This window comes from Paroedura picta, chromosome 4 (genome assembly GCF_049243985.1).
Source record: "Paroedura picta isolate Pp20150507F chromosome 4, Ppicta_v3.0, whole genome shotgun sequence".
Classification (NCBI taxonomy): Eukaryota; Metazoa; Chordata; class Lepidosauria; order Squamata; family Gekkonidae; genus Paroedura; species Paroedura picta.
In genome coordinates this window covers 9,293,549-9,305,410 of record NC_135372.1, presented here as the reverse complement: position 1 = coordinate 9,305,410, position 11,862 = coordinate 9,293,549, and the positions used below count along the sequence as shown (strand labels likewise).

General features: G+C 50.1%; 1 protein-coding gene across 4 annotated transcripts; it reads right to left on the bottom strand.

The window, feature by feature from the left end:
- Positions 1-4,087: 4,087 nt before the first annotated feature.
- On the bottom strand, positions 4,088-9,548 carry PRR22 (proline rich 22). Of its 4 annotated transcripts, none has more exons than XM_077336249.1 (3): positions 9,370-9,548; positions 7,701-7,763; positions 4,088-5,328 (listed from the first exon to the last, which is right to left on the bottom strand). In XM_077336249.1, exons 1-3 carry the CDS (start codon positions 9,494-9,496, stop codon positions 4,214-4,216), a joined length of 1,305 nt encoding a protein of 434 aa, XP_077192364.1. In that variant the 5' UTR covers positions 9,497-9,548; the 3' UTR covers positions 4,088-4,213. The 4 variants fall into 4 exon arrangements, with proteins under 4 accessions (XP_077192364.1, XP_077192366.1, XP_077192365.1 ...); XM_077336251.1 differs by having other exon boundaries at positions 7,687-7,763; positions 9,374-9,500; XM_077336250.1 differs by having other exon boundaries at positions 9,374-9,500.
- Positions 9,549-11,862: the final 2,314 nt, after the last annotated feature.

Sequence of the window (11,862 nt, the reverse complement as noted above, 5' to 3'; positions counted from 1 at the left end):
AAAACCAGAGTCAAGAGGTGGAAGCCGCCCTCTGAGGTCTCTTGCCTGGCTGCCAAACAATTTTACAATCAGAGGGTCCCCTGGCTATGTGACACCTTCCCCTACAATAACTGAATAATAACTTATCCCAGGGCCATGCAGGCAATGGCAAACCGCCACCAAACATCTCTGGCCTTCAAAACCCCCATGGGAGTGCCAGGAATCAGCTGCAGCTTGAGGGCACTCTTCACCCCCACTGACCACGCTGGCCCTTCCCCATAGGGAAGCAGTTTATGGGGGGATGCGGCTGGTGAAGGCAAAGGCCACCCCCAATAGGCAGCTCTCCAGGCCTGATGTAAAGGAAGTCTTTTCAGACTAATTAGGCTAAAACAAGGAAGACAGTAGGGTGCTGTAAGGTGGTGGTCCCCAACCACCGGGCTGCAGCCCGCAAAGGCCCTGGCACTGGGCCATGGCTCCCTGCCTCCACAGGGCTGTGCCAGGCCGCGCATGTGCATTTGCGCCATGCGCGGCCGCAAACACGCATTTGCGGCACTCCCACGCATGCGTGCATGCACTACTGGGTCGCACGTGCGAGTTTGCACAATGCGCGGCTGCAAACGGGGCATGCATGGCACTCCCGCGAATGCACAACTGGGCCGCGTGCGTGTGCGCGCGCAATGCATGACACATTTGTGCTGTGCATGGTGCAAACATGCATGCACAACCCGACTGCACATGCGCGCATGTGCGGCCAGGAGATTGCCCTCCCCGCCGCCGGTCCACAGCCTAGAAAAGGGTGTGGGCCACTGCTGTAAGGCAATGTGGGACAAAGACCCCATAACTGCCGATCCTCTATACCCAGCGGTTAGGGTTGACAGCTTCCGGTTGGAAAAATCCCAGACAGCTTTTGGTCTTCCCAGGCATGAAAGGCCTAGAGCAGGGATAGTCAAACTGCGGCCCTCCAGATGTCCATGGACTACAAATCCCAGGAGCCCCCTGCCAGCATTCGCTGGAAGGGGGCTCCTGGGAATTGTAGTGCATGGACATCTGGAGGGCCGCAGTTTGACTACCCCTGGCCTAGAGCAACCTCTTTCAACCTTTTGATCATGAAGGAGCCTTTGGGATATTTTTGGGGCTTTGACTGGCCCAGGAAGTGATGTCAAAGGACCACACCTCTCTGCCACACCCAAGGAGGACTGGAGGGGGGGGGAAGGACATGGTGCAAAACAGGAGTTTTGCAGGCTGCACCCCCTTTCCCAGGTGAAGTAGCCACTCAAGAACACCACCCCCGGGTCAATGGAAGCGTCCAATTCCCGGCTTTCACAATAATGCCGGGGAAAACTTGTGGATGAGTCCATTAAGGCAGGATATGGGGGGAATCTGGTATACAGCCAGTACTATGGAATCAGTTCCCGTGTTCTGCTGCCCGTGAACTCTACTCCCCCCTTAAAGCACACTTGACATGGTGACTCCATAGCAGGGGTGGCCAAACTGTAGTTCTCCAGACGTTCATGGACTACCGTGGCAGCTGGCAGGGGCTCATGGTACTTGTAGTCCATGGACATCTGGAGAGCCACAGCTTCGCCACTTCTGCCATAGGGCTTTCAAGGAGAGACATTAAGAGATGGTTTGCTACGGCAACCCGGGACTTTCTCAATGGTTTCCCATCCAAGTACCCCCCCATAGCTTGACCCCCTTTAGCTCCCGAGATGGAACGTGACCAGGCTGGGCTGTGCTGCCCAGGGCTGAACTTCACTACTCAGAGATACACTTATTTAAATTGTTATAGCCTCTAGTTTCTCCCCAAAAAAGGGAGTTAAGACAGCTAATTCAGGAGGGGGCATTCAGAGGAGGAATTTCCTGTTCAACTCCCCTAACCTGGGCAGAGTCTGCACTTACTTTGTTTATTCCATTTTCAGTCCTGTTGAATTCAGATCACTTTGAACTCGGATCTTCCTCTCCCCCCCCTCCCCATTGAAACAGGAAAGTCTTCTGCACGTGGTTAGGGAGGCTCAGAAGGTGGGGGGGGGAGACAAGCCTATTTCTTTCTTTTCTTGAAGGGGGGGAAAGGAGCCAAGCGGGGAGCCTCTTGAGGATCGAAAAAGGCAGAGAAGGGAGAAAAAATCCAGGACCGACAGAAGTTGAGAGAAATCAGGGGCTTCTCCTATAAGGCAAGTTTGTCACACGACCACCTGTGGCCAATCACGGGTCCTCTACCATGGAGGAGAGCCCAGATTCAAAACAGCCTTTAAATATTGAGTATTAAAAGCACTCTAAGATATTGCACAATAAAGGTAGGGTCACTCCGGATCAATCCTCCTTGCTGCAGAAGGAAATTTTAAATCGCCCCAAATCCAAACGGAAATCGCATTCTGTGTAGAGGGCAGGGACTGAATCGATCTGGGGTTGGAATAAAAGCTCCGTGCAGTTTACACCCTGGTTAGTTGGCCAAGAGTTACTAATAAAATCAGATTCCAGTAGCATTAGTTACTAATGGTTGTTATTTTGTATGGCAACAGTACCCTCTGCTGGCAGTTCCCTGTTATGGAAAAAATAAAGAATGCTAAATTGTCTACTCTTGCATTTAATCAATGTTACAGAGCAGCCAGGGCATGAACCTTCACATGCGTTGGGAGCTGGACATTTGGGAACACTTAAGTCACTTAATAGGAAATGATAGAATGAAACCCCACTCCACTCTGCCCTCTTAAACTGCATTCATCCAATACAAAAGAGAGGAGCTGTTTCCCTTTCCTCTCCCCACAACAGACACCCTGAGAGGTAGGCAGGGCTGAGAGAGCTTGGAGAGAACAGCTCTGTGAGGACAGCCTTAGGAGAACTGTGACTGGCCCAAGGTCACCCAGCTGGCTGTATGTGGAAGAGCAGGGAATGAAACCCAGCTCTCCAGATTAGAGTCTGCTGCTCTTAACCACAACAACACGCTGGGGGAGGTAGACCCAGTGGCTGTAATGTCTGAGCCAGGAGACTTGCACTCCCTAATTACGTCATTCCATTTTTTTAAAACCTTTATTGTGTTTTAATTTATTTTAATCAGATCTTTTCTTCAGGAAGCGAGGGGTTGGTTGTGTCCTTTGAGTCTGATTTCGTAATGGCCCTCTGAGCGGGATGTGACTACCAAACAGAAGGATCTCAGCAAAGGCACCTGGGGGCGTGTCATGGTGAAGAATGGCGGCTTCTAATCTGGCAAGCCGGGTTGAATTCCCCGCTCCTCCACATGCAGCCAGCGGGGTGACCTTGGGCTCGTCACGGCCCTGATAGTGCTGTTTGGACCGAACCGTCCTGTCAGAGCTCTTTCAGTCCCACCTACCTCACAGGGGAGAGGAAGGAAAGGTGATTGTAAGCCGCTTTGAGAATCGTTCAGGCAGTGAAAAGCAGGGTATAAAAACCAACTCTTCTTCCTCTTTTTGTTCCCTTCACTCGCTTTTTTGGGGGGGGACAACAAAATCAGAGTCCAGTAGCACCTTTAAGACCAACAAAGATTTATTTAAGGCGTGAGCTTTTGAGTGCAAGCACTCGAAACTGTGCAAGCACTCAAAAGCTCACGCCTTGAATCAATCTTTGTTGGTCTTAAAGGTGCTACTGGACTCTGATTTTATTGTGCTACTTCAGATCAACATGGCTACCCATTTGAATCTATTGGGAGGGGGTTAAGTACTTATTCCTCTTTTTTCTGGTCTTAAGTGGTCGAGAATACCAAAACCCCTGGGCCAGCCCTCCCTGTAAGGCAGGTAAGACTCAGGTGGTTAATTACTGGCCAAGGTAACCCAGAGAACATTTATGTCTAACCTGGAATCTGAATTCTAACTGTAGCTGAATACTTTCATCCCCCCCCCCCCCCAATTTGGCAGGGGCTACTATTGAATTGAGAATCAATTGCTGGACAGCTGTATAGTTCTAGTATCTTCCAAAAGGACATGCACCAGATAGAGGAGACAAAATGGTGGGGCCCAGGCAGTGAAATCTGTCATGAAAATCAGGCTGTTTGGGAAGAAACTGTGCAAGTTAAACCGGTTTCTGAACTGGTTTGTACTGACAAGGAGCACTGGCTGAGATATGGGCACACTTTTTAGATTTCTAGAAATCTCAAGTGTTTTTAATATTCCAAATGGTGGGAACACTAGGAATAACCAGTCCCCATTCTTGATCATGTAACAAAGCCCAAGTCTGGTTTGCTAGGGTCCACCTGAGACCCCCCGTTTTGAGGGTTTTTCCGTCATTTCGCTGGCCCCAAAGCCAACTGCAGTTTGTTCGCCACAGATCTGCTCTTCCTGGCTGTCCCGGGACCGTCCTTCCTTTTCTCTCCGGCTTCGTGTCTCAGGTGAGTCTGCAAGGACAGCTTGCTTTCCCCCGGTAGGTCCTCCCTGAAAGTATTCACGTCGTAGAGGTAATCCAAGCTCATCACCGTGCCGAGGATTTCCGGGACGTTGTAATCGAACGAGAGCAGCTCGTCCGGCAGGTTAAGAGACCGGATGCCGCTGGGTGAATCTTCACAGGGGAAACGGCCATTGCCGTAACTGTCTCTTAGTTTCCCGCCAAGGATCCCGTCCTCGACATTGTCCTCAGCACTGGAATTAACCAGAGGGCAGTCAAAGAGTTTCACGGCATCTTCCAACAAGACTTTCTCCGTCAGGTCGAAAGACTCCTGCTCTCCCAACAAGTTGTTTTCCTTGGAGATGATGTCCTCCAAGACCACACAAGGCTCCAGTTCTGCTATTATCTCATTGGGGGGCACACTGACGGAGCCCTGGGATCCTGGACTGGCCTCCAGGAGGGGAGGGTCCTCTATATAATATGGGGTTGCGTCATTTTCTCTGGATTCTTCTCCCTGCATGGCATCTTGGAAGGGCAGGTCATGAGGGATCGATGCACCATGGCTCGAAGAATCTACTGGGGGCACATTCAGAGGGCCGCAGGTCTCTCTCTGAGCGGGCTGCTCCTTGAGGGACGGCCCGGAGACCGTGGCTTGGAGCGGGTGGTCTTTGCTTTGTGCATCACCTTCGCTGTGCGAGTGGGGGGCCTCCACAAGCGGAGAGCCACGGAGAGGGCTGTTTATGAAGCTGACCTGCTCCATCAAGTTGGCAGGAGGCCCCTCCGGTTTGAAGAAAGGCAACACAAACTGGGGGTTGTTTGCAACGGGTTGGTAGGGCGGATACGGGACCGGTTGAATGGGGCCCTTGAGGTATTTCTGGCTGTCCAAAAGGTACGTGCTTTGGGGGCTTGGACCACCTGAGAGTTTGTAAACCGAGGGCTGGACAAAATTGGCCATTGCCCACTCGATGCGGTATATCCTGGGGTCAAAGAAACACCCACACGGAGCCATGTGGAAGCCTAAGGAGAGAGAGAGAAGAACGGGAATCACAGATGGGACTCCAGGCAGAAGGCACCCTTGCGGAGATAGAATCGTAGAATCATAGATTTGGAAGGGGCCATACAGACCATCTAATCCAACCCCCTACTCAACGCAGGATCAGCCCAAAGCATCCTAAAGCCAGATGCAGCCCAGTCCAGAGGTTTACCAAGCCCCCTTGGGGGACAGCAATTTGATAAACAATAATCCCCAACATGCCCCTCTCCCCAGACAGGAAGCCTGATGCACAAGACAAGAAGGCAGACAGCAAAAAATGCCGGTGAATCAAAATATTCAAGCTTCAACAAGGCGGCCTGCCACTTCTCTGTGTGAGCCGCTGATATTAAGTGTTGCAAGGCCTGCAAAATGGAGCTCTTCCACCAGGTCTGTGGGTGAGGCCAGAACAAGGGAAGAAAACCATATAGGCCTCCAATCTCCAAGTCATCCCCCCCACTGAACAAATGGCTGAGCAGCAGGATAATAGGAGCACTAGGGGGTATTTGTTGCCTTTACTGTTTTGTGGAGTTTTAACCAGACTTTTAATATGCTGTAAGCTAGTGGTCCCCAACCCCCAGTCTGGAGACCGATCCCGGTCCGTAGATCAGTCGGTACCGGGCTGCGGCTCCTCCTTGTCTTCCTCCCTGGCTGCTGCCTCTGGGGCTGCCCTGCCACTCTGCCGCCGGCTCACCGTTGGTGCTCTCCAGTGTCCGCCATGGATGGGGCTCCCCCTTAGCGTGGCACTGCGCAGCTGTTGCTGGCAGCACCCCCCAGCGGGTGGTGGGAAGTCAGGGGCCGTCGGGAAAGCAAGTGGAGCAGGGGCTCAGGCAGCGGCAACGACGTCCCTCGGCAAAAGACAATCCCCCCCCCCCAGCCTCAGTAAAATTGTCAAGCATTGACCGGTCCCCGGTGATGAAAAGACTGGGGACCACTGCTGTAAGCCATCCTGAGCCTCTCTGCAGAGAGGGGCAGCCTAAAAAGTCAATTAAATAAATAAAATAATGCTCTAACCCTCCAAGGCAGCTATTTTCTCCAGTGTGACTGATTTAGAGATCGATTGTAACAGTGAGGGATCTCCAGCTGCCACCTGGAGGCTGGCAACCCTACCTTCTTCTGATGCCATAGGCAAGGGCTGGCCAAACTGTGGGTCTCCAGATGGCCATGGGCTACAATTCCCTGCTAATTTGAAAATCCAGTGCACGGACTGGTCAACCATTGACATATCCCAGTAGCCTTGAACTACAGAAATCTATCAATTATATATTAACAAACGACAGGGATATGTTCCTTACATTTGGTAATTGACAGTCCTCTGGAGTTTGGAACTGGTCATTTACACCTCAGTGTCAGCCTAAAACTATGCAAATAGGTCAGCTACTGGGGGGGGGGGAATGTGGGGGGCAATGAATGAAGGAAAATCGCACCCGTGGGGGGTGTGTGTTTTCCTGTCCTTGCAGGGTGCAAACACCCTATGACTGTCACATATCTTGCTCCCTCTAGTGGCCAGTTTGATATGACTTCGCTCAATGTCCAGCATAAAAATGTGGTTTCAACATGCAGGGAAATATGCCAGCCCAGGGATTCCCAACCCGGTTCTGGGGAACCCTGGGTGACACAACAGCTCCCTAGGGGCCTCAGAGCCTTTCCGAGAAGTTCTGATGGCCAATGACATCACTAGACATCACCAGAGCCCCCTTCCCCCGGTGTCCTTCAGGCCTAGTGACTTTTCTCTGCAAGTGGTAAATGATCAACGGATTGGCTGGCTCTCATATCTTACCTCCACACCCACTTTGTGATCAGGGGGCAAATCATCTGGGCGTGGAATTGGGGTCACTGTGGGTGGGCAGGTAGTTGTGAATTTCCTGCATAGTGCAGAGGGTTGGACTAAATCAGGGGTAGTCAACCTGTGGTCCTCCAGATGTCCATGGACTACAATTCCCATGAGCCCCTGCCAGCATTTGCTGGCAGGGGATCATGGGAATTGTAGTCCATGGACATCTGGAGGACCACTGGTTGACTACTCCTGGACTAGATGACCCAGGAGGTCCCTTCCAACTCTAGGATTCTGTGATCAAGTATTTATTATTTGATTGTGGAAAAAGAGGCTAGGCCTGTAGAGCCACAGGGGAAGGGGGCTCCAATGACATCCATCTGGACTTCTAGTAAAAGCAGCACAAAAACCCAAGGATCCCCAGAACTCTGGTAGGGAATCCCTGCCCTAGAACTTAGGTGCAGCTTTGTAGAAAGACGGACCCAGGTTCTGTCCCCAGTCGCTTGCTGCCCTTCCTCCCTTCCCTCCCTCCCCCCACAAATGCCACCCTCAGTCGCTGATATTTACGCACCGCATAAGCGTTACCTGCCGGAGGTGCTGGGAAAAGGTCCTTCTCTTGATTGGGGGGATAGTACAAATTGGGTGTCCCTAAAACAGGAACACAAGAAAATCCACATTCTCTCCACTGTTATTTATAACCCCCCCCCCCCCCATATTGCCTATTACAGTATTTGCTGGTGTATAAGACTACTTTCCCCCCCTGAAAAACGTGCCTCCAAGTGGGGGGGTCGTCCTATACACCGGGTGCACTTCAGTTGGGATAGACATGGCTGCCCATAGTGGCCCATAGTACTGTAATGTAATGTTACAAACTCTATATTTTGAGTGGAAATGTTGGGGGGTCGTCTTAAACGTCCAGTCGTCTTATATGCCGGCAAATACGGGTACTTTTCTTACCAGGATCCCCATTTCCATGTACCTGACGATGCATTGATGCCCTTAGGAAAAACAGAGTTCTGCATGCAACTTTATGCTTTCCTGCTGAGGTTTTGTTTTTCCTTTCTGCTGGGTCTCTGCCCCTTATATATATATTAACAGAACTTTCACAAGAACTCAGCAGCTAGAACAAATGATTCTGGGATGTCCTACGCTCGTCCTGGTTCTCAAATCTGAAGGGCGTGGTTGGTCGTGCCTTTGTGCTTGTGGTGAGCTTTGCAAGAGATCGCTTGCAAGGCGAAATGGTGATGTCATGATTTCTACTGGTCTGCCTCGCCCTCTTTTTAAACCTGAGGGGCATTTTCTTCTTTGATAATAATAAGAAGAAATAAGGAAATTTTATTTGTAAACCACCCTTCCCTCAGGGTGGGTAACAACATTTTTTTAAACAGTAAAATAATGCAACAATTATAACCTTAAATTCCACAATAGATCCCTTAATAAATTCCAGAACGGCTCCTTCTTAATGATAGGAGGGCTGATATGGGTTGAGATGGGGCTGATGTCCTGTAGCTTGATGGAACAGCTCCATCTTGCAGGGCCTGTGGAACTGTTCAAGGTCCTGCAAGGTCCTGGTTTCCCCTGGGAGAGCGTTCCCCCAGGCTGGGGCCAGGCCTGAAAAGGCTCTGACTAAGGCCAGTTTCAACTGTTTGGGGCTGTGGATCTTGATCAGAGTTTGCTCCCTAGATCGTAAGTTTTGGGAGGGACATATGGGAAGAGGCAGAGTTATCTTTTCATCCTCTCTTTCCCGAATCAGTGTGTTTGTAGTACATGGACCTCTGTGTGTTAGCGAAACGAGCTTTGCAAGAGGTTACATGCCTTCACACTGCCTGCACCTCCCAGCTTCTCAAAACTGTTAGACATCTATTTTGTCATCGCCATTGTGTGTTCTCGGCCGCTAGACAGAATTACAGTGACAATGGGAAGCTTTCACAGCACCCGGGGCGTGTAGAGTTCAAATTCTGTGCTGTAGCCAAAGTCGTTAAAGCACAAAAACCTCTTGACAGAACGAGCACAGGAGGGGTGTAGCTGTGTAACGCCAAGGCAAACCTCCTTGCAATCTAAACTGCTTCCCCTGTATTTTTGAAACGTGATCAGGGTCCTTGCAGGATCCTTCTCCTGCACTGCGGGATGGGGTCAGGAAACCTGCATGCCTACGGGTTGGGCAGGTGCAGCGTGGGGCAAGCGTGGAGGCAGCTGCACGCCACGAGCCAATGCTGAGCAGGAGGAAACGCAACAACAGAGGAGAAAGCCCTACCTACAGGTGCGAGATTGTCCGGGCGGACGAAAGCAGGGAAGGGCCGGCTAGGCTGGCTGTCCGGTCGATCTAGCGCTCGAGGGGCATACGTTTCCTGGTCTGGGTAAAAAAGCTTAGGTTGATGCATAATCCTTTGGGAAGCTGACGGACACCTTTTCCCATCTGGCCTGCTGTGGGGGGGGGGGGCTGTATCCAAGAGATACTGTTGCCACGGGAGGTTGGGGGGGGGAGGTTCTGTTTTGATGGTTACTCAGGGAAAGAGTTCCAAATTGTGTGTTAAGATTCTGAGGCCTTTGCTTGTGGTGGAGTGAAAAGGGTAGGCTCGGAGGGAGGGTAAAATGTGCGTAGGGGAGTGGAAAGTGACTGGGGAATGGAAAAGTGGAATAATGACCCGTACCCCGCTTGGGATACGGGCTCCGGATGGGACACCTCATCCCCAGACCACAGAGGTCAGTCCCAAGGATGGACTCTGTGGCCTGTCCTCCTGTTTATGGAGGAACTGGCGATAATCAGAAGAAAAGCAGGATATAAGGGTGACGCATCCTTAAATGAAATAACTGCGCTCTCCTCATGGATATGCCCAATCACTTTTTAAAGCTAGATTCTAGTAGCACTTAGCCGCCAACAAGACTTTTCAAAAGCCAAAGCTCCTGAAAATCTGGCTTTACTGGACTTCTACAGATCAGCACAAATACTCAGTGAAAAGATCACCTTTTAAAAGCGATCTCTGCCAATGGCCATCAGCTCCTGCAGTTCCGCTGGTAAATGACGCAACCTTTTAGGAAGGTTTTCCTACCCTGATGCTCCCGCCTATTGGTTTCATTGAGGCCAGGTGGATGGCAAGATGGGGGGGGGATGGGGCTGACTTTGAGCTGATTGGCCCCCATGTGTAGCTGACTGAAGACCCCTTGGGTGGTTTCAGCCGACACCCTGTGCACATTGAATTATTGTATGACAGAGTGACACCCAGGTAGCATATAATAGTATAAAATATGTAACCAAGGGTTATGCAGACAGATTGGGAAAGCTCCCTAAATATATATATATTCTCCCTGGAAAGGACGTCACTCTGTTTTTATTTACTTTGGTATCGGACAGAACCGAAGCACGTACAGACTGAAAGATTTTCCATTCTTTCAGCAAACTTTGTTATCAATTATCAGTGAATCAATATTTATTTTGTGGTCATAGACCAATAAAACACAAGAGTAAAATGAGACATAATAGCAGTAAGACAACTAAAATATATAAAATAAATACAAGATTTAGAAACACACCCTAAAAGCTACTAGCCTTAAAAGCATATATAGGCCTATAAAAATATTAGTGGCCCAATGTTTCCTCATTCTGGAAGCTAGACAAGCAAATCTTGCTGTTTTGTTAGATAGAAGTCTGTTTGAAAACAACAGCTGCAGCTGATGTTTTCTCAGGCTGCGAGGGCATTCTATAAGCAGTGGTACTAATGCACCTGTGCAAATATGATTACCGTATACACTCACATATAAGCCGAGTTTTTCAGCCCTTTTTTTAGCTGAAAAGGTCCGCCTCGGCTTATATGCGGGTATTTTAAAAAACCCAGCTTCTAGACAAGACTGGAGGGTGGGCGGTGGGAGACAAGTATACTTGCCTGAACAAGCAGAGGCAGGAACAGCAGAGCCGCAGCAAGCCTGGGAGGAAAAGAGCAGTCTCTGCCTCCCCCCCCCTGCCTTAACGAGGCTAGCACGTGTTGCAGGAAGCTCTGCCAGAAGCTCTGAAGCCTCTGTCTCAGAGGGAGAGCAGAGAGCAGAAGGAGGAAACGCTCCTAGAGGAAGGAATAAGGGCAAGAGGGACTGGAAGAAAAGAGGAGGGAGGAGGAGGGTGGGAAGAAAAGGGAAAAAATCCTGCCCAAAACAGGGGGGGGTGGAGGAAAGGAGAAAAAGCCACTATCCAAACACCACCCTCGGCTTATATGTGAGTCAATAAGTTTTTCCAGCATTTTGTGGTGTAATTAGGTGCCTCCGCTTATATATGGGTTGGCTTATATGCGAGTATATATGGTATATAATTTGCAATCAAATAAGGCGTGTTCTGGGGTCTGAACTTGACCCTGATTGCAAATACAGAGCTGTTCCTTGACTGGGTGTCCATCAAATTTCCCTCTCAAGTATGCAGGGGGTAGGGCATTGTAACAAAGGAAGGTGAAGGATCTCCTGTGCTCAAGGTTTACAACCTTGATTAGGTATTGCATCAAGGTGTTCCTGATTAAAAGATCTTCCCTAAAAAGTGGATCCTGGATGTTGCTGAGGTCATGTTGCCTCTCTACTTCTATCACCCTTGTCTTAACAAGATGTATAGCTTTGTCGTCACTCACACTCCTGTGACAGATAGAACATACTTTGGCAGTCCACATCACAACCACTTGGGAGACCTGGGTGTAAACTGCACAGAGATTTTATTCCAATCCCAGGTCGATTCAGTCCCTGTCGTCTACACAGAATGCGATTTCCATTTTAA

What these genes read in the sequence shown, in the direction of transcription:
- PRR22 (XM_077336249.1), bottom strand. Translation starts at nt 9,496, where the DNA reads ATGCATCAACCTAAGCTTTTTTACCCAGACCAGGAAACGTATGCCCCT. An exon ending in GGACAATCTCGCACCTGTAG is followed by an intron (nt 7,764 to 9,369) that starts GTAGGGCTTTCT and finishes TTCCTGTTTTAG; the next exon opens with GGACACCCAATTTGTACTAT. An exon ending in TTTCCCAGCACCTCCGGCAG is followed by an intron (nt 5,329 to 7,700) that starts GTAACGCTTATG and finishes CTCTCTCCTTAG; the next exon opens with GCTTCCACATGGCTCCGTGT.